At 47.0% G+C, this 21,893-nt stretch overlaps 2 protein-coding genes across 3 annotated transcripts; both read left to right on the top strand.

Annotated features, from left to right (window-relative positions):
- Positions 1-17,370: 17,370 nt before the first annotated feature.
- On the top strand, positions 17,371-18,606 carry LOC103646829 (probable RNA-dependent RNA polymerase 3). Its single transcript, XM_008671476.3, has 3 exons — positions 17,371-17,493; positions 17,697-17,844; positions 17,957-18,606. The coding sequence occupies exons 1-3, from the start codon at positions 17,386-17,388 to the stop codon at positions 18,157-18,159; spliced, it is 459 nt and encodes a 152-aa protein (XP_008669698.1). The 5' UTR covers positions 17,371-17,385; the 3' UTR covers positions 18,160-18,606.
- A 641-nt stretch (positions 18,607-19,247) lies between these two features.
- LOC100857020 (uncharacterized) lies at positions 19,248-20,463 on the top strand. Of its 2 annotated transcripts, NM_001357805.1 has the most exons (3): positions 19,258-19,497; positions 19,589-19,754; positions 19,968-20,463. In NM_001357805.1, the coding sequence occupies exons 1-3, from the start codon at positions 19,292-19,294 to the stop codon at positions 20,100-20,102; spliced, it is 507 nt and encodes a 168-aa protein (NP_001344734.1). In that variant the 5' UTR covers positions 19,258-19,291; the 3' UTR covers positions 20,103-20,463. The 2 variants fall into 2 exon arrangements, with proteins under 2 accessions (XP_023157327.1, NP_001344734.1); XM_023301559.1 differs by having other exon boundaries at positions 19,248-19,831; positions 19,968-20,060.
- The last annotated feature ends 1,430 nt before the right edge of the window (positions 20,464-21,893 follow it).

Below are 21,893 nucleotides of genomic sequence, written 5' to 3'. Positions count from 1 at the left end.
GCTCAATTCCAAGCAACCTTTGCACTTATATTATGCAAACTAGTGTAATTATGCACTTCTATATTTGCTTTGGTTTGTGTTGGCATCAATCACCAAAAAGGGGGAGATTGAAAGGGAATTAGGCTTACACCTAGTTCCTATATAATTTTGGTGGTTGAATTGCCCAACACAAATCTTTGGACTAACTAGTTTGCTCTAGTGTATAAGTTATACAGGTGTCAAAGGTTCACAACAAGCCAATCAAAAGACCAATTTTGGATTCAACAAAGGAGCAAAGGGCCAACCGAAGGCACCTCTGGTCTGGCGCACCGGACTGTCCGGTGCACCACCGGACATGTCCGGTGCACCAGAGGACTCCAACTCAAACTCGTCACCTTCGGGAATTTCCAGAGGCACTCGCGCTATAATTCACCGGACTGTCCGGTGTACACCGGACAGTGTCTGGTGCGCCAAGGAGGAGCAGCCTCAGGAACTCGCCAGCTTCGGGAAACTCCAACGGCTAGTCCGCTATAATTCACCGGACATGTCCGGTGTGCACCGGACTGTCCGGTGCAACTCCGGAGCAACGGCTATCTCCGCGCCAACGGCTACCTGTGGCGCATTAAATGCGCGCGCAGCGCGCGCAGAAGGCAGGCGTGCCCATACTGGCACACCGGACAGTAAACAGTACATGTCCGGTGTGCACCGGACACCCAGGTGGGCCCACAAGTCAGAAGCTTCAACGGTCAGAATCCAACGGCAGTGATGACGTGGCGGGGGCACCGGACATGTCCGGTGTGCACCGGACTGTCCGGTGCGCCATCGAACAGACAGCCTCCCAACGGCCACTTTTGGTGGTTGGGGCTATAAATACCCCAACCACCCCACCATTCATTGCATCCAAGTTTTCCACTTCCCAACTACTACAAGAGCTCTAGCATTCAATTCTAGACACACCAAAGAGATCAAATCCTCTCCAAATTCCACACAACGCCATAGTGACTAGAGAGAGTGATTTGCTTGTGTTCTTTCGAGCTCTTGCGCTTGGATTGCTTTCTTCTTTCTTGATTCTTTCATTGCGATCAAACTCACTTGTAATTGAGGCAAGAGACACCAAACTTGTGGTGGTCCTTGTGGGAACTTTGTGTTCCAAGTGATTGAGAAGAGAAAGCTCACTCGGTCCGAGGGACCGTTTGAGAGAGGGAAGGGTTGAAAGAGACCCGGCCTTTGTGGCCTCCTCAACGGGGAGTAGGTTTGCAAGAACCGAACCTCGGTAAAACAAATCCGCGTGTCACACTCTTCATTTGCTTGCGATTTGTTTTGCACCCTCTCTCGTGGACTCGTTTCTTTATCACTAACGTTAACCCGGCTTGTAGTTGTGTATTTATTTGTAAATTTCAGTTTCGCCCTATTCACCCCCCCCCCCCCCTCTAGGCGACTATCACTATGTTTATACCCAAGTATTGTATCTCTTCAATTATTAATCATGTTCATGTTGGGGACTTGTTCTCAAATGCTATGAATTAAGAACAAGGCAACATAAAATGTTAAATGTTAATGTCCTTCATCCAACGAAGCATTATTCCCTTGGGGATTAATGGACCTTGGACGAAGGTTGATGACAATACGATTACGAAGGTTAATTCTTCGTAATTGAATTTTAATAGATTGTATAAGATAACATAAAATATAGAGTATCAAAGGTAAATGAATCATAAACGAACCATATTATATCTACTCAGTATATTTAATCACTGAATACAGTTATACCTCTGCCTTGGCAAAGATTGGTTCTCGAATGATGCGATTGCAAATACAGGAATGCGTGAACAGTAAAGGAATACTGTTCACTATTTATAGGCACAGGACACAGCCTGTGGGGAATTACAATTATGCCCCTTATAAGGGATTACAACAGCGACCCAAACATTTATGGACTAAAAGGTCATTCTACTTTTAAGTCGGTTTGTAATTCCGAAGCTTTATGAAGAGGATCCTTCGGTCATCTCATGCGGACAGCTTCAGCCGAAGCTGCTTCTTTCTACAAGACCTTCGGCGACGAAGCATAGTCCCAACAGTAGCCCCTTTCGCGGCGCTAGATCGTTTTTCGTAACGAGCTTGATCCGTGAAAAAAGTCTCTTAAGCTTCGGGAAGCCGAAGGTCCAAAAAACACCTTCCCTGAGCTCGTTGTCGAGAAACGATTCAGTTTCCGAGCGCGTAGCGGTCCCACCTTGCAGAGCTACTGTTTGGTCTCTGCGGTCCACCGAGCAGCGAGTGCAAGCGGCTGTCCGCCTGGTGTAAAAATCCTGGCGATTCACCTTCTTACCTGCATCCCTATATAAACAGACGAGTAGGTGTGAAGTTACCACAGCATTCATTGCTATTTGCACTGTTTTGCTGCCAAAATTTTTAACCAATAGCCGAAGCTTGACTCTCAGAATCAGACGAAGCTCCAGTTTGAAGCCTACTTCGTCAGAAGAAAAAGCTTCGGAAGAAAAAGCATTTAGTTCCCAAAAAATTCAGAGTTAAATGGCTAGAGTGCGTTCTACCGCTAGGGTTGAGCGTGAGGGAGGCGAAGCTGAAGGATCGGAGACTGTTCCCATCTTCGAAGCGATGCAACGATCCGGACTGATAACCCCGGAAGAAATCCCCACTGCTGAGACAGAACAGGCAACTGCCGAAGCGGAAGAAGGAAACATTGAGGAAACTGATTCCGAAGATGATTATCGTATTGCCATGCCAAGTAAGCCCAGCCACTTGGATTTCGAAAAGTCGACTGTTTCGAAGGCTGATCTCTCCAAGATGGTGAAGTCGGGTTATTTCAGTGAAAGTCAGAAGAAGCTACTACGCTTCGGGGGGAAGAAACTACCCCGAAGCCAGAGAAGGATGAAATAGTCATTTTCAAGAGCTTTCTAAAGGCTGGGTTGAGATTCCCCCTGCATGGGATTATTGCAGATGTATTGAAGAGGTTTGGGATCTACTTTCATCAGCTGACTCCTAACGCTATCGTTAGGCTTAGCGTCTATATCTGGGCCCTCCGAAGCCAGGCGGTGGAGCCGTTTGCCGATAGCTTTTGTCGAGTTCATGAGCTGCATTATCAGACGAAGGCTAGAAAAGATGGATTGCATGATAACTTTGGTTGCTATAATTTTGCCTATCGGAAAACCACAAAGTTTTCTGTCATCAGCTATCGAAGCAAGTGGCCGGCAGGCTGGAAATCGGAATGGTTCTACGTCAAGGTTGATGACGACAAGGAGAAGCTTGTGCAGAGTCCGCTTGAACTAATCTTCGGAGAAACCCGACCTCATTGCAACATGACACCAGAAGGTCCAACCCAAAAAGCGTTGGCTGAGTTTAAAATTATTTCAGAGCATATCAGCACAAGAGACCTGGTTCAAGAGTTTTTGGCTTTCAGGGTTTTTCCTACCTTAAAAGAATGGGAAATGCCGAAGCTAGAGGGGGAGAAGAAAGAAGGGGAACTTGTGCGGTTACCTTACTATTACAAGTTTAAGAAATATTTTAAAACACCTTGCCAAGAGTGGCTGGACACAATTGAAATAATGTGCAATGAAATACTCGGTAATTACTCCAAAAAAGAGGATCAGTTGATGACTGCGGCCTTCGGTACCCGTCCGAAGCGAAGACTGAATCGAGTGCTGGACGCCTTGGGTTTTGAATACCCTGACTACGAAAATCTGAATAAAGGTGTCGAAGGCCGAAAAAGGAAAACGGTAGCCGAAGCTTTAAATGAAGATGAGAAAGAACCACCAAAAAAGAAGAATATTCCGAAGAAGAGGAAAGTATCATCTCCGAAGCAAAAAGTATCCGACGAAGAGGAGACTCCCGCATCACGCTCTGCCACTGACGTGGAAGAGATTTTGAAGGTAATGACTGAATCCCTGCCTGCGAAGCTAAGTCCATTAGGGCCTCAACTGACAAAGTTTTTTCAGAAGGAAAAGGAGCCCGAAAAAAACGAAGAAAACAACTAAAACAAAGAGACAAAGAATCATCGCAGTGACAGAAGTCATTGACAAGACACCACCGAGAGCTTCAGCTCAGAAGATACCAGCGGCTGAGGAAATAACAAATATTGAAGTCACACCTTCGGAGGTCGCGGCTACCGAAGCTACCTCAACTGAAGATTTGAATTTGGCAAGCACAATCGAACACATCGACAAAATGCTGCTAAACATGGCCACAGAAGAAGCCACTACTGCCGCCGAAGAGGCCATGGCCGCAGTGTCTGAGAAAGAAAAGGAAATTGCTGACGAAGCTTCCGAGGACGAAGCCTTCATGTTTCAAAATTTAGTTGGACAAGAATTGTCAAAAACCGAAATAGAAGAGCTTAAAGAATATGCCAAATCTTGCGGATATAAACCAGGAGCACTCCTCTTCGGGGGTATTGACGATGAAAAATTAGACTGTATCCGGGATCAAACTGGAGCTAAGGTTATCGGTACTCTATCAAAGAGTATCGGTTTTCCGAAGCTGGAAACGGACATTAGCCGCTACCGACGACAACATATCGTTGGTAGTTTATTTTATTTCAATTTCAAGGTGAACTACTTTTCCCTTGACTTTTATTGTTTTTAATAATGAAGACATGTCTAACGAAGGTTGTTTACGTGCAGAGTATGCTGTTGAGCAAGGCTTTGAAAATGCAGCAAGATCTAGAAGACAAAAAACACGAGGTTATAATTGAAAATTTAGAGAGCAAAATAAAAGAGCAATCAGCTACTATTGAAAAGAAAAACTTCGAGCTTCAGACAACTGAAAGCTTATTGGCAGAAGCCGAAGCTAAAGTAGCAGAATTGAATACGAAGTTTCTCTGCCAATCTGAACAGTTTGAAAAAGAAAATCAAGAACTTAATACGAAACTTGAAGTCGAAGTCCAACAAAATTCAGATTTGAAAAAATTATTGGCAAGCCTTCAAGACAAATGTTTGGAGTTTAGCAATAAATGTATTCAACGACTGAGAAAAATCTTCCACTCAGTCGGGGCCAGCAGTGGGAAGTTCACCCCGTCAACTGAAGATTTACCAAAGACCTTCGAACATATTGAGGGTGAAATTGATGAGCTTGACGAAGTTATAGCCGGGCACGGTGACTTCTGTGCCTGGGTAGCTTCTCGGGGCACTGCTGTGGCTTTTCTGAAAACTGGCTGCGACCATGGAAAAATTGTTAATAGGCCCAATTTTACTCTATCACCATCAATTTTAGATGATATTCCTGACCTCGCCCGAAGCATTTCTAATAGATTTGTAAAGATGATATGGACAAAAGGCGGGCGAGAAAAGGCTGGAGACGAACCTCGGAGTCATCTTGAACCAGTAAGAAATCATACCTTGTGCTTACCTTTTCCTTCAAGCTTGGTTTTGACCCACAACAACTTAATTCATGTAGGATGACGAAGCCGAGACCGATGCTTAAAGAGTATGACACCGAAGCTGAGGCCTCATGAAGATCAGTAGGAGTAGACTGTAGACAAACTCAAGAAACTTTTGAAATAACTTTTGTAAATATGACTAAACTGTTCTTAATGAATTCTGTTCATACCTTGTAATATGCTCTTACCCTTCCATTAATGTATGAGAGACGCTTTGATGTGGACGAAATTATCTTTTTGAGCCGAAGGCGAAAAAACACCTTCCCTTCTTTTCGTACACAGCGAAGCATAAAAAACAACTTTTCCTTTTTTCCGAAGCTCTTCTTTTCGTACACGACGAAGTACAAAAGACAGTTTTTTCCTTTTTGCCGAAGCAACCACTTATGCTATGATGATGGTTATCCTACATATGCCTGGATGAATGTTTATGAATGCAAATGTTATGATGTAATGTGATGTGCAAATGAATGTCCAAACACATATCCGAAGCCATAATCACAACCGTTATTTCCTTAGAAACAATCACATATCAGCGCTGACTTTTCGCTGTAAGCCTCCCTTAGGAGCTTCTTCGCCTTTTACTTCAGCGGAATCAGCGTTGACTTTTCGCTGTAAGCTCTGCATTCCCTTAGGAACGTCTTTGGAGCTTCTTCGCCTTTTACTTTCGGCGGAATCAGCGTTTATTTTTCGCTGTAAGCTCTGCATTCCCTTAGGAACGTCTTTGGAGCTTCTTCGCCTTTTACTTTCGGCGGAATCAGCGTTTATTTTTCGCTGTAAGCTCTGCATTCCCTTAGGAACGACTTTGGAGCTTCTTCCCTGTTTCTTTCCGGCACTCGATGGTGCGTTCTCAGCTTTTACATTTACATCTTTGGGGGATTTTGCTCTTATAGAGCTAAAAAAGGAAATTACATGTGATGGCCCCATTAAAAACCTTTCTCCCCCTTCAGAAAGGAAAAGGGTGCCATGAAAGAAAAAATAAAAAATATAAAAAATTACATCAAGTTATACATAATATCGCCGAAGCTCATCCGCATTCCAAGATCTAGGAATGTCGTTGCCGTCCATATCCTTCAATCTGTATGAACCGGGTCTTGACGAAGATACTACCAAAAAAGGTCCCTCCCATTTCAACTGCAACTTGCCCACTGTATCTGGGTTAGCCACTCTCCGAAGCACCAAATGTCCTGGCTCAATATTCTTTAGCCGAACCTTTCTATCACGCCATTTGATTGTTTCGGCTTGATATTTATTGATGTTCTCCACAGCTTGAAGCCTGATCCCTTCTATAGCATCTTTTTCCACAGAATGATCAGCTTCAGGATCTGATTCTGCCGAAGCTACTACTCTTATTGATCCAGTTTTAGCTTCTTCCGGGGTTATTGCTTCGTCACCAAACAATAATTTGAATGGAGTAAAGCCTGTTGACCTTGATGTTGTTGTGTTGTGGCTCCATACCACTTTGATTAATTGATCTGGCCACTTTCCCCTGGGTTGATTGAAGATAACTTCATTATTCTTGTCATTATGATGCCATTGGCTCTTTCAACGAGTCCATTTGACTCCGGATGCCTGACTGATGCAAAATGGATCTTCGTGCCAATTTGATCACAGAATTCTCTGAAAGCTTCGGAGTCGAACTGTGTTCCATTATCTACAGTGATGGCCTTTGGTACTCCGAAATGACAAACAATATTCTGCCAGAAAAACTTTTGAATGGTGGCCGAAGTTATTGTGGCTAAAGGCTTTGCCTCAATCCATTTAGAAAAATATTCCACAGCCACTACAACATATCTTAAGTTTCCTTGGGCCGGTGGTAACGGACCTAACAAGTCAAGGCCCCACCTTTGCAATGGCCAGATGGGTTGTATTAGCTGAGTTAGGGACGAAGGTTGTTTTTGATCTCTTGCACATTTCTGACAACCTTCGCACTTTTGAACTAATTCCGCTGCATCCGAAGCTGCCTTTGGCCAATAAAACCCTTGACGGAAAACTTTTCCAAGTAACGGCCTAGATCCAATGTGAGATCCACACAGGCCTGCATGTATTTCTTTCATCAATTCTATGCCTTCGGCTCTAGATAAACACTTGAGTAATGGAGCACAAACTCCATGCTTGTACAACTCCCCTTCTATCATGACATATGGACGAGCTCTTGCCTCTATCCTCCTGTTGTAAGTTTCATCATCTGAAAGGAAATTACCCTGAAGGTAAGAGATAATCTCAGTTCTCCAGTCTTCACTATAAACAGGAGATATATTGAGGACTGCTCTTTCAAGAAGTTCCACTGAAGGTGCTTTTATTGTTTCGAAGAACACATCCGAAGGTAAGGGCAGCCCCTGTGCTGCTGACTTAGCTAGCAAATCAGCATGCTCATTTTGTCCTCGAGGGATATTTTTGACAGAAAATCCTTCGAAGGAAGCTTCAATCCTTCGGACCGTGTCTAGATATTTTTCAAGCTTCGGATCTTTAGCCTTACAACTCTTGTCGATATGACTCGAAACAACCTGGGAATCAGTTTTAAGAATGGCCCTTCTGATTCCCATTGCTTTTAACTTCCGAAGGCCCAAAAGCAGGGCTTCGTACTCAGTAATATTGTTAGTACAACTAAAATCGAGTCTTGCTGCATAACAAGTTTTAACTTTGGATGGTGAGACCAACACAGCGGCTGCTCCTGCTCCGAAGGTTCCCCAAGACCCATCGCAAAACACTGTCCATACTTCGGCATCTTTATTTGTTTCTTCATCCTGAGCCCCTGGCGTCCAGTCAGCAATGAAATCTGCCAACGCTTGAGACTGGATCGAAGATCTATGCACATAATCAATGCAAAATTCATTGAGCTCTGCAGCCCATTTTCCAATCTGTCCAGTAGCTTCTCTATTTCTCATAATATCCTTCAACGGTTGTGAAGAAGGAACAACAATATTGTATGCTTGAAAGTAATGTCGAAGCTTCCTGGATGCCATCAAAACAGCATATAACACCTTCTCCAATTTTGTATAGTTTTTCTTTGATATACTAAGAACTTCAGATACAAAATACACTGGGACCTGCTTCTTGACTTGGCCATCAAGCTTCTCCTGGACAAGTGCTGCACTTACCGCTGAATGCTAAGCTGCCACATATAATAACAAAGGAGCCCCTGGCGTTGGTGGAGTTAATGTTGTTAAATCTATCAAATATTGCTTCAGTTCCTCGAAGGCTTTTTGTTGGCTTGGTCCCCATTGAAAGACTTCGGCTGATTTCAGCACTTCGAAGAATGGTAAATTTCTCTCTGCTGATCTGGATATGAATCTATTGAGAGATGCCAGCCTCCCTGTCAATCTTTGGGCCCCCTTTTTTGTAGTTGGTGGCTCCATTCGAAGTATAGCTTCAATTTTACTTGGATTAGCTTCAATTCCCTTTGTTGAAACCAAGCATCCAAGAAATTTCCCCTTCTTTACTCTGAAGACACATTTTTCTGGATTCAACTTTAGACCAGCTTGTCTAAAACTGGCGAAGGTCTCCTGCAAATCAGCAATGTGATTTTTCCTGTTTCGTGCTTTTTACAATGATATCATCAACATAAGTTAGCACATTTCTGCCTATCTGAGACTGGAGAACCTTCGCAGTCATTCTGCTGAAACTTCCTCCAGCGTTCTTGAGCCCCTCAGGCATCCGAAGGTAACAATATGTTCCACTAGGGGTTATGAAACTGGTCTTCGGCTCATCCTCCTTCTTCATCCAAATTTGATGATAGCCTGAATAACAATCGAGAAGACTCATAAGCTCTGACGAAGCTGCTGCATCAACTAAGGAGTCTATCCTTGGCAATGGGAATTCGTCCTCCGGACAGGCCTTGTTGAGATTCGTAAAATCGATACACATTCGCCATTTGCCATTGGCCTTTTTTACCATAACAGTGTTAGCTAGCCATTCTGGGTACTTTACTTCTCTGATAACTCCTGCACTGAGGAGTCTTTTGACTTCATTCCGAGCGCCTTCGGCCTTGTCATCAGACATTTTCCGAAGCCTCTGCTTTCTGGGTCTGAAAGATGGGTCAACATTGAGCGAGTGTTCAATAACATCCCTGTTAACTCCGCAAAGATCAGTGGCTGACCATGCAAAAACATCTTTGTTGTTGAACAAAAACCTTATCAAGGTTTTCTCCTGTTCTTCGGATAATTGAGAGCCCAACAGCACCTTCTGCTCTGCTATGTCCTCACATAAGAGCATGGGCTTCGGCTGATCTGCTGAAGCTGCTTTCTCCCTTCTAAATTTGTACTGTTCACAAGCTTCAGCTCCATCTATGTTATGGATTGCTTTTGAGTCAGTCCAGTTTCCCTCGGCCCTTCTGGCAGCTTCCTGACTTCCATGAATAGCAATGGGTCCTTGATCCGAAGGTATCTTCATGCAAAGGTAAGCAGGATGAAGAATTGCTTCGAAAGCATTGAGGGTGCCACGACCAATAATTGCATTGTAAGGGTATTCCATGTCAACAATGTCAAACACAACTTGCTCGGTTCTGGTGTTGTTGATGAAGCCGAAGGTCACTGGCATGGTGATCTTGCCCAGTGCTACAATCTGTCTTCCTCCGAAGCCACAGAGAGGGTGTGTAGCATCATGAATCTTGTCTTCTGGCTCTTGCATTTGTCTGAAGGCCTTAGCAAATATAATATCAGCTGCACTGCCAGTATCAACCAAAACATTGTGGACCAGAAATCCTTTGATAACGCAAGAAATAACCATAGCATCGTTATGAGGAAAATCCTTGAGCTGAAGATCCTCTTGGGAGAAGGTGATTGGAATGTGTGACCATCTTGACTTGATGAAGGGTCCCTGCACTCCAACATGTTGTACCCTTCTCTGCGCCTCTTTCTTCTGCTTTTTGTTGGCTGGTTCTGAGCACGAACCACCTGTTATCGGGAACACCAGCTTCGGGGCCGAAGCAGCTCCAGCTTGATCGTTAATCGAAGCCATCAGCTCAAAAAGTGGAAGTGAGTTGACCGGAGGTGGGCGCCAATGTTGGGGACTTGTTCTCAAATGCTATGAATTAAGAACAAGGCAACATAAAATGTTAAATGTTAATGTCCTTCGTCCAACGAAGCATTATTCCCTTGGGGATTAATGGACCTTGGACGAAGGTTGATGACAATACGATTACGAAGGTTAAATCTTCGTAATTGAATTTTAATAGATTGTATAAGATAACATAAAATATAGAGTATCAAAGGTAAATGAATCATAAACGAACCATATTATATCTACTCAGTATATTTAATCATTGAATACAGTTATACCTCTGCCTTGGCAAAGATTGGTTCTCGAATGATGCGATTGCAAATACAGGAATGCGTGAACAGTAAAGGAATACTGTTCACTATTTATAGGCACAGGACACAGCCTGTGGGGAATTACAATTATGCCCCTTATAAGGGATTACAACAGCGACCCAAACATTTATGGACTAAAAGGTCATTCTACTTTTAAGTCGGTTTGTAATTCCGAAGCTTTATGAAGAGGATCCTTCGGTCATCTCATGCGGATAGCTTCAGCCGAAGCTGCTTCTTTCTACAAGACCTTCGGCGACGAAGCATAGTCCCAACAGTTCATATCATTGTTTTCATAGGATGTTACTTGGTTTTGAATTGATCAGTATGCTTTGCATGATTTCATCATTTATAAATACTTTTGCTAAACCTTATAAAGATTCTTTAATTTGTATTAAATTACATATCTTTAATTTATTTCAAGATATTCAATCAACTATGTGACATTCATGCATATTTGCAAAGCTAGATGAAGTTGTATGCTTAAATATAAAAAGGCACAATCATGCTTATAATGGCATGCCTTAATGACTTACATATTGCTCATGCCTTTTGTTAGTCCGATATGTAGTGCGGACTGGTGAAATGAATTATTTCTCGTCATTGCCTTCATTGTGCAGTTCAACTCGGACTCTAGGTATATTTTATCAATTGGATGTAGTGTCCTTGTAACCGAAACACATTGGATGCATTCCGTATCATATGGCTTGTGGGCACCCAAAGATGTCATTGTTGCCTTTCCCAAATTTGCTTAGTTTATTATGATCACCATAAATTCCATCATCATATTATTGATATTGTTAGAGTGGGAGAAAACCCTAACCCTAATCAGGGTTGGACATGTATTAATAGATGAGTTATTTGGGCTAAAGCCCATTACAATAAAGGTATACATGGCAACCCTAACACTTACGCTAACACCCCCTCACAGTCACAACTCTATCCTGTATATATGTTGAGGCGGGAACAAAACTCAATCAAAATAGTAGAAGGAAGCCCCTTGGTGAAGATGTCAGCAAACTGCGAAGTGGTCAGAACGCGGACATCACCGTCGGCGACATGCCTGCGGACGAAGTGAAGCTCGATCTCCACGTACTTCGTGCGCTGATGATGCACGAGATTGGAGAGGTAGATCTTGCTGAGGTTGTCGCAAGAGACGAGGGTGGCGCGGGCGATGGGGTTGTGGAGCTCATGAAGAAGTTAACAGAGCAAGGACGTCCCGACCACGTCATTGGCCATATCTCGATACTTGGCCTCCGTGTTGGAGTGGGAGACCACGGGCTACCGCTTTGAGTACCATGAGATGAGTCTAGCGCCCAAAAACACAATGTAGTCAGATGTTGACCAGCACATGTTGACGCAGCCAGCCTAGTCGGTGTTGGTGTAGACATCCAGCTCAGAAGTCGGAGAGGGCCGAAAAAGGAGGCTGAGGTCGATAGAGCCACGAATGTAGTGAATAATCTGTCTGACAACGGTGAGGTGGGGCTCACGCGAGGTGTGCATGTGAAGGCACACTTGCTGGACCGCGTAGGCTACGTCGAGTGAACATGAGGTACTGCAGTGTCCCGGTGAGGCTCCGGTAGACCATCACATTGCTCACTGGGGTGTCATCATCATCGGAGAGCTTCGCCTAGGTATCGACCAGCGTGGAGCAAGGCTTGCAGTCGGACATGTCGGTCCCTTCCAGAATGTTGAGGTCATACTGGCGCTGGTGGAGGAAGAGGCCCTAGGGGTGCCGCTCCGCGGTAACCCTGAGGAAGTGGTGGAGAGGACCTAAGTCCTTCATCGTGAACTCAAGCTAAAGGGCAACAATCGTGTGATGGAGGAGGGCAGCACTGGACGTTGTAAGCACAATGTCGTCGACGTTGAGGAGTTAGACGGTGTCGTCATCCCACCATTGGATGAACATGGATGTGTCCGACTTGGCCTCGATGAATTTGAGAGAGATCAAGTAAGAGGCAAAGCGACTATACCAAGCTCGTGGTGCCTGCTGAGGCCATACAGAGAGTAGTTCAACTTGCAGACCAGACCCAGTTGAGAGGTGTTGACAAAGCCGACGGGTTGGCTGCAGTACACTGTCTCAGTCAAAGTGCCGTGTAGGAAGGCATTTTTTTCTCGAACGCGCAGGAGAGCTGCACATCATTATATTAAGAGAGAGAAAGGTCTAAAATGGACCACAATACAATGCCCAAACAAGGCAAAAGAACACAGGGGAAAAAGACCAGAACCCTAATACAAACAGGGAAAAAACTCTATCCTTATCTCATGTTGTAATAGGATGACCTCAGTTGTCACGGCATTAAGCGCTAGAAATAGTCCTGGCCCTAGAAAAGGCAGCTGGGAGACCAAGGCTTTTAAGTTGCTTTGCACCAGCCCTACTCCAACACTCCACTTGATCCATAAGCAGTCTCTGAATGGTGCTCAAGGAAGGACTTGTTCCATCAAAAACAGACCTATTGCGATGGAGCCATAAGCACCAGGCTCCCAGAATAATGATACTATGAATACCTTTTCTGATTTGTTTGGGCACTCTCTTATGCACCTTGCCCCACCACTCAGCAAAAGAGCCCACATCTCTATTAGGCGTGAGATGGCCCATCCTCAAAGATGAAAAGATAGCGTGCCAAAATTGTCTAGCAAAACTGCACATACATAAGAGGTGCAAGATAGTTTCATGCTCTTGGTCACATAAAGGACATACCACCGGGTGCGGTAATCCTTTTCTTTGAAGCCTATCAACAGTCCAACATTTATTCCTTATTGCCAACCAAACGAAAAATTTGCATTTCGGGGGTGCCCACGACTTCCACAACCTTTTCCATGGCTCAAAAGAAATAGCTCCCATAAAAACGCCGAATAACAAGACTGTGAGGAGAATTTTCCAGAGCCTGAATGCACCCACACATGTCTATCCTCCTCCTGGTTAAGCACTACTCCATTTAAAGCATGCCATAGCTGCAAGTACTGCTGCAGCCCAATAAAAGATAAGGGATTCACAATGTCGCTAACCCATTGCCAGTTATGCAGCGCCTGAGCAACAGTTCTTGAAGTAATGGATCTGCTACCCACCATATAGACAACTTCAGGGGCAAAATCTTGTATCATCTTCCCATTTAACCATCTGTGGAGGCCCTTGGCCCAGAAGCGTGCCGGTAGGTGCGCCTGGAGGAGAAGAGTGCGGATGGTGTCGTTGGTCGTGCGGATCATGCGCTCAGCCTTGCTGTTCTAGGAGGAGGTATACGGGCAAGACATCCGCAACTTCATCCCGTGGGAGAGAAAGAAGTCGCAGGAGGTGGAGTTATCGAACTCCTGACCATTGTCACACTGAACGGCCTTAATGGTGAGGCCGAACTGAGTGGACACCCAGGCGAAGAAGTGGCGGAGGGCGGGGAAAGCCTCAGACTTGGCACGCAAAGGAAAAGTCCACACATAATGAGAAAAATCATCAAGCACCACAAGATAGTATTTGTAGTCTGACATACTGGTAATAGGTGAAGTCCACAAATAACAGTGTACAAGATCAAATGCATGAGTAGCATGCGAGGAAGAAGAAGAAAAAGGAAGACGAACATGGTGGCCTAACTGGCACGCATGACAAAGATGCTCATCATGTGATCTAGTACATGGGATAGTCGCACTACGAGTAAGCTGCATCAAGGCATCGCGTCCGGGGTGACCAAGACGACGATGCCAGGTGGTAGAAGACGTGGTGGCAGCAAAAACAGCAGCAGTGGCAGGTGACGAAGATGAAGAAGAGGTGGCGTGCGGAAGCCGAAGGGTGTAGAGGGGGCCAAGTCAGACACGTCTCTGTTCGTCCACCATCATGGAGCAGAGACTGCCTACTTGTTTCTCTATGTGGGTGACATTGTCCTCACCGCCTCCAGTCCGTAACTTCTTCACCGCCTCGTTGACGCACTTCAGCGGGAGTTTCCGGTCAAGGATCTGGGCGTGCTTCACCATTTCCTGGGGGTCACTGCTGAGCCTCGTCCCTCAGGACTCCTTCACTAGTGACAGTACACTCTTGACATTCTGGAGCTGGCCCAGATGAGTGACTGCAAGCCCTGCTCCACCCCAGTCGACACGCAGGCCAAGCTCTCTAAGGCCACGGGTGACCCAATCGAGGACCCCACCGGCTACAGGAGTCTTGCCGGTGCCCTTCAGTACCTCACCTTCACTAGGCCGGACATCTCCTACGCCGTGCAGCAGGTCTGTCTCCATATGCACGACCCCCGGGAGCCCCATCTCGCGGCTCTCAAGCGCCTCCTCCGCTACCTCCGGGGAACCGTCGACTACGGACTGCTTCTTTACCGGTCTACCTCCTCCGAGCTGGTCGTCTACACTGACGCTGACTGGGCCGGGTGCCCAGACACTCGGCGCTCCACCTCCGGCTACGCCGTCTTCTTAGGCGGCAACCTGGTGTCCTGGTTGTCGAAGCGCCAGCCGGTCGTCTCCCGCTCGAGCGCAGAGGTGGAATACCGTGCTGTGGCCAACGGCGTGGCGGACTGCGACAACGTTAGCGCCATCTACCTCTCCACCAACCCGGTGCAGCACCAGCGAACCAAGCATGTGGAGATCGACCTACACTTCGTCCGAGATCTGGTCGCCGTCAGTGACGTTCGAGTCCTCCACGTCCCAACCACCTCCCAGTTTGCCAACATCTTCACCAAGGGTCTTCCGTCCTCGACCTTCGCCGAGTTTCGCTCCAGCCTTAATATCTGTAGTGGCTAGTTGAGTCTGTGGGGGGATCCTATTGTGTGATGTACTTCTTCTTTTCGAGTCCAGTCTGTCAACTCCGCTGCGACGGATGTTCAGACTGCGGGGGGTGTTAGAGTATATGGCTAGGCCCATGTGGCCCATGTAAAACACTATATAGCTACCCTCTAGGGTTAGCCCTAATAGTCAATCATTACCCTCTAACACACATCATCAGCATAAATGGAAAGCCTATTTCGGACTCCTGCTCCTTCTAAGCTATGAAGCAGTCCCTTGCTTTCAGTAGCCCTAAAGAGACTGCTAAGAACATCCATGATCGACACAAACAACATAGGGGAAAGTGGGTCTCCCTGACGAAGACCTCTTCAATGCCTTATATGATTCCCAGGATACCCATTCAATAACACTTGAGTAGAAGAAGCCAGCAGATAGGAAATCAGATTGCGCCAAATAGGACCAAAACCTTGGTGAGATAACACGTCGGCCACGCTCGATCTCCTCATCCTGCTTCTCGTGCTCTTCTCGCTTGCCTTCCTGCTCGCCTCCTCGCTCTCGCACGTCGCGCGCTCGCTCTCCCCGCCCTCTGTCTCCGGTGGCTGCTGGCCCCAGCCCAACCGCCGCGCCACCGGCCTTCTTGCGTGTCGAGCTGTCCCCCTCCTCCCTCTAGTGCAGCAACGGCGGAGGCGGCCGGGCCACCTGCCTGCGGCCCACGTCCGCCCTCCAGCGCCGCTGGCCGGGCCCGCCTGCCTGCGCTCTCCCGTGGAGTGGCGGCAGCGGCGGCCGGGCTCGCCTGCTTGCGCGCCTCTAGTGCAGCAGCGGGGGCAGGGGCCAGGCTCGCCTGCCTACGGCCCACGTCCGCCCTCCAGCGCCGCTGCGCTCAGCCGCGGAGGCAGGACGAACTCTTCCCTGCCATGGTCGTGGATCTGGCCGCCGATTCCCTCTCTCGCTCCCCTCTGCCAGTCGTCGTCACGCGCACAGGCGCCCGCCCAACCGTCAGACTCCTCCCTCTGGCCGCCGCGGCTGACCCCTGTCCTGCTCGGCGCTGGCACGCTTTCCTGGCTACAGCGTGACAGCCCTCCCCGCCGGCCTCCCCGCTCCCTCTCCTTCTACTCCAGCGCTATGCAGTCCCCGTCGTCGCGCTGTCTACCTCGTCCCTGATTGCGTCGACGCCCAGCAGCGCCTCTTATCTTCAAGCTTCTCTCGCTGCCGGCGTCAAACTCCCCTACCAGGTCCGCCGCAGGCCCCTGCCCGGCTGGCCCTGCCCTGCCGCGCGCCTCCCTCCTTCGTCGGTTCCGTCGCTGCCGCGGCCTTCCCGGCCAGATCCACGTTGTTGCGACCTTCTCGGCTCGATCCGTCGTCCCTTTGACCTGATCGCGTCTTCCCGACCGGATCCGTCGCTGCCTTGGCCATCCCGGCCGGATCCGTCGTTTCCCTTCTATTCTGCCGCGGGCGCGGACACCATGACCGGCGCAGACGCGTGTGCTGCCGTCGGCCTCCCTGGTGGGGCTCCTCGACGTCCGAACGATCGAAGAAGCAAGAAGGTCGGCATGCTGATGCTCTTTTGTCGTGTAGCCGATCGTTGACGCTCGAACATCCAGGGGCTAACTCAGCATCCAGGGGCTATCGCCTTCTCGGAATCCACACCGGTCTCTTCACCAGTCGCAACATTCGCACCCTCACGATACTGTGACTGCGGGGGGATTTCAACTCGTCGGCTCCTACGTTCGGCCTCTACTCCAGTCTCATCGTGTGTGGTACCCCTGTTGCGACTGCAGGGGGATGTTAGACTGTGTGTGTGGGTCGGCACGTTGGGGTGTCAGCCCATTAGGGTTAGGGTTTTATGAGAGTCTATATATTGTAACCCCATCTCCTATCAATATATTAACCATTACATAATTCTACACGCAGAATCTTTTTGGTTTTGTTATGTTGGTCTGATGGAATACATGTTTGGCTGTCCCTCCTTACTGTTGGTTAGCACCTGACTGTTGGTTAGCACATATGGACCGATTATTAACAGAAGGAGTCGATCAAGATGAGAAGAAGTCAATCGTGGAAAACATGATTAAATTAGTTGACCTTTATTATGCGGCTCTGGATGGGCACAAGGTTAGTTACGATCTTGTGGTTTGATATGGTTTAGGCTTCCATGCAATTCTGAATTTCATATCATTCTTTTTTATATATTTGATCTATCCAGCAAAAAAAGGTACAAAAATAAATGAAACCTAAGTTAACTTCACTGGGTTATTAGTCTTGTGGCAGCATGCTCTGTTTCGACAGCTGTTTCTTGCCGTGCTCTGTTTTGGCAGGTAGATGTTGATCGCCATCTGAGAGTAAAAGCATATCCACACTTCATGGAGAAGAAAGGATTTGAATCCTACCATTCTTCATCTATTTTGGGCAGAATCTACGATGAGACTGAGGAAATAATAGCGCAGCAATGTGACGAACAGATCCGTGAGTAGTAGTCCTTGTGCTAGTTGGCACTCCGCTGTCACCTTCAGCCAACTGATCTAGCTTACTAGCTTTCTTCAACAAATTCTCCGTTTCTTGTGTTGTGTGTGATCAGAGATAACGACACTGGCGTGCTTCAGTGAGGTGGAGTCAACCCCGGAATGCACCTCCCTATGGGAACACCGGTACCAGGAGTACTTGACAAAGAGCAGGGGCCTTTTCGATCTGGGCAAGGAAGAAAAGAACGACGAGTTCCAGAAACTCTACCAACACTACAAACATGTAAGCCATCGTATCTCTCCTGTTTTACCTGACTAACCAGAAAGAAAGAAAGAAAGAAAGAAACAAACAGGCAGAGAAGTAACCCTGGATGCACGATGCACGCCGACGAACTGGAGGAGACCTCGCGGGACCTCTCAGACGTGTTCATGGAGGCCTGCGCGATCTACAGGATCGTGTACGAGCGAGCATGGTGTACCAGGAGCGTCAGCAGGTGCCGTTTCGTGTGGAACGTGGCTGGAGCGGCGCTGTGCCACCTCCACGCGACCAAGTACGCGGCGCAGCGCGGGGAGAAAACCGCGCTCTGCCCGCTCTCAGTTATCCGCCAGCTTTACATCTGATTTTTTTTTTTTTTGGTAAAGCAGCTGATTTCTGCCTGTAAAATGAAACGGGTGAGCTGATGCGTCTTAAGAGAAGTATATACTGGGGCTCTCGATCAACTTAGTCAAGAGCTTCACAGTTGCTTTGATTTGATGAGGTTAATATAGAATTGCATTCTTGTACGTCACCAGCCTTCAACCCTAGAGACTCATTTGCATCTTTTGATACACACAAGTTGTGTAGGTTTGCCGATTTTTTTTATCTAAATGACATATCTGGTACAGATTTATTGAAGCTTGAATTGCAGTTGAATAACTTTATTGCTGACATTTATCGGAAGTAAGTTGAGAAATAAGATAGTTATATTGAACTGAATTAAGTATACATTGTCATGCTTACAAATATATTAGTTACAACCTACAACAATATACATTTGTATCGATTTGGTAAGGTGACGATATTGTAATTAAATTACTAGTTTGGTATATTCAAAAATAAAATTATAAATCCACTAGATGTCTAGGAGGTGCTTGTTTTAGCTTAAAAATTGGATTTCAGTAGTTAAAATTGGCTTCTAGCAGCCAAACGTTCGGCTTCTCAGCTTGTCTATACAAAACCGTTTCGATGAAAATCGTTTAAATTAAAGTGAACACAAAATCCGCTGAGTTATCGTGTCGATGGGAGGGATCCGTCACATCCTGCTCATCCATTTTCCTTCGTACATAAATCCGATGATATTTAGATTTTCCTTAACTTAAATTCTCTAGATTTTAAGAAATAACTTATAAAAAAAGCTAAACCAAACTCGCAAGTCGCAACAGGTCAGCCCTCACCCCCCGTCGTCCCAGGCATGGCCCCAACGAGAGCGCTGCCCGCCCTCTGGTTGTCCATGGCCGCCGCCGCCAGCTATGTCGTCGGAGAAAAGTACTGCAGGTTGTGCTATCTGAAGGGCAGTTCCATGGTCCCCACTATCCAAGCCCAGGGCGACGTCGGGCTGCTGGACCGCCGCTGCCTTGCCGGCTACGACTTCTCCCACGGCGACGTCGTTGTTTTCAGGTCAGCTGCTGCGCGCAGCCGGACTCTCCTTGGCGTTTCTTCGGTTGGATGGGTCGGCCGGCCCGCTGATGCCATCCCGTTCGCATCGCAGGTTGTCGACGGATCATGGGATGAAGATGGTCCAGAGGCTGATCGCGCTGCCGGGGGATTGGATTCAGATCCCGGAGAAGCGGGACATCCGGCAGGTCCCCAGCGGCCACTGTTGGGTGGAAGGGGACAATGCCGGCAACAGCTGGGACTCGAGACACTATGGCCCCGTAAGGGCATTCTCCCTAACAATCATTCTTAGCAGATTTTCGTCAATCTGTTCAGTTTCTTTCTTTAACAAGAACTGGTAAGTTTCACAGTTTAATTATCAGCACAGCAGGTAATAATGTTATTAGGAAAGACAAAATGTGGTACTAATCAAATTTGTTTGTAGCCATCTATACGTAGGTTCGGTATATACGTTCTAACTTTGCAAGCTTCAGGTTCCTCTGGACCTGATGGAAGGGAAGATCACACACATAATCTGGCCACCCCATAGAGTGCGTCGGGTGGACAGGATGGTACCGGAAGGCAGGATTATGCCTCTGTCAGCAACTCCAAGGAGGAAGCAACAATAGGGTCTCAATCGACCGCATCGAAGGCGTCAACAATTGGAAGGTCTTCATACAAGAATGCATAACAGAGGTGAAATGTAATAAAATGGGATAGATGAATAATATATGAGAACTTATCTCTATTGCCTTAGCATTCTCAGTATGTCTCTCGTTACATTAGATAAACTTATAAACATACCTTCGGCTCCTGAACAATGGGATGCACGAAGGTTCTTCGAAGGCTAAGCACTATGAAGTTATGGCCCTTGTAAAAGGTATCTTATGTAGGACATTGTTCATCTATTTATAGGGGAGATGAACCGCCTTAGTATAGATTTACAATAATTCCCATCAGTTTTTACATAAGTCGTTTACAAATGACATCAGAACAGTAATGTATTTTCTTTGTTCTCAGCTCCGCAAGTTTCAACCTTCGTCGTTCGTTAGCCTCCCCTTCTGGGCTTGCTCCCGAAGTTGCTGCTTTCAGCCATCATCTTTGTTACTTACGCATAGACGAAGCGCCTTTGTGCACTTCTTTAGCCGAAGCTTAGCTTCGTCTACTAGTGAGAATATTCCTGAAATACACTTGTTAATGCCGAAGCAATATGTTTGATAAGTCATTGTTTCTTCGCTAATAAGTGATCTTCGGCATAAGAGGCCCCCAACACTATTATTGCAGCAAGTGACTATAAAAATTAGCATATATATATATATATATATATATATATATATATATATATATATATATATATATATATATATATATATATATAAAGATGGCATCATAATTTTTTGCTAATAGGTTCATAAATCACATAATAATATCATCACATTTTAAGAGCTTTTTTATATTTCAGGTTTCAAAGGTTAGGAACTGAACCCAAACCCATACCCCGAAATATATCACATATAGGAACCGAACCCGAATAAAAGGACAATTCGGTCTATTCAGGTTCGGGTTTCGATTTTAAAATGCCCACCCCTAGGTGTGGGGGATGAAGCCCAGTGCGTGGGGGAGGGCGACAGGGCCACGGCCATCGGGCCAGCCTGCAGGGGACGCCGACGAGTCGGGATGGGTGTTGGTGTTGCCATGGAGTGAGGTGGACAGTCCTCTAGGCGCGCCGGCAAGGAGAGCAGGATATGCGCTAGGAGACACGCCTCTAGGTGCGCCGACGTGGAGAGCAGGGCGGGTGTTGGGAACCGCGCTGGGAAACAGACCCGCGCTCGCGGGAGTATGGACTCCGACCGGAGTTGCAGAAGCCGTGGTGGCCATTATTGCGGGAGGAGCGGCTCTGGCCGTGTGGAGGGCTGGCCGCAAAGGAGCGGTGGCAGTGGAGAGGGTGCTGGTGAGGGTGGCGGCACGCTCACCGATGTGGGGTGCGTTTGTGGTGGCCGCGCCTGGGCGGACGCCTCCAGGGGCCCAGGAGCCGGTGTCTGCCATGGAGAGGGAGGGGAGGAGGCAGTACGACAACGGACAAAGATGGAGGGGGAGGGGTCTGGGTGGCAGCCGGGCTGGGTCGTGTCGACAACGACTGGAGGTGGGAGGGAAGGGGGCTGGCGGCTGCAGGGAGAAGGGGAGGAGAAACCTAGCTTTTTTCTCTAACGCGCAGGAGAGCTACGCATCTTTTATATTAGAGAGAAGAAAAGGTCTGACAAGATGAGGACCTTGATACCATGTTAGATAGATTGAAACCCTGACCCTAACCAGGGTTGAGAGATGTATTTATAATAAGAGTAGTTGGGTCTACGTCCATTACATAAACACAACCCATCGGTACACAGTTGCTCTAACATTTTCTACACTACTCGGTGTAA

Source organism: Zea mays, chromosome 2 (assembly GCF_902167145.1).
Source record: "Zea mays cultivar B73 chromosome 2, Zm-B73-REFERENCE-NAM-5.0, whole genome shotgun sequence".
In the NCBI taxonomy this organism is placed as follows: domain Eukaryota; kingdom Viridiplantae; phylum Streptophyta; class Magnoliopsida; order Poales; family Poaceae; genus Zea; species Zea mays.
Note: the sequence above shows the minus strand (reverse complement) of the source record. Positions and strands in the feature narration are given on the sequence as shown.

What these genes read in the sequence shown, in the direction of transcription:
- LOC100857020 (NM_001357805.1), top strand. Translation starts at nt 19,292, where the DNA reads ATGGCCCCAACGAGAGCGCTGCCCGCCCTCTGGTTGTCCATGGCCGCC. An exon ending in GGCGACGTCGTTGTTTTCAG is followed by an intron (nt 19,498 to 19,588) that starts GTCAGCTGCTGC and finishes TTCGCATCGCAG; the next exon opens with GTTGTCGACGGATCATGGGA. An exon ending in ACTCGAGACACTATGGCCCC is followed by an intron (nt 19,755 to 19,967) that starts GTAAGGGCATTC and finishes TGCAAGCTTCAG; the next exon opens with GTTCCTCTGGACCTGATGGA.
- LOC103646829 (XM_008671476.3), top strand. Translation starts at nt 17,386, where the DNA reads ATGGACCGATTATTAACAGAAGGAGTCGATCAAGATGAGAAGAAGTCA. An exon ending in CGGCTCTGGATGGGCACAAG is followed by an intron (nt 17,494 to 17,696) that starts GTTAGTTACGAT and finishes CTGTTTTGGCAG; the next exon opens with GTAGATGTTGATCGCCATCT. An exon ending in GCAATGTGACGAACAGATCC is followed by an intron (nt 17,845 to 17,956) that starts GTGAGTAGTAGT and finishes GTGTGTGATCAG; the next exon opens with AGATAACGACACTGGCGTGC.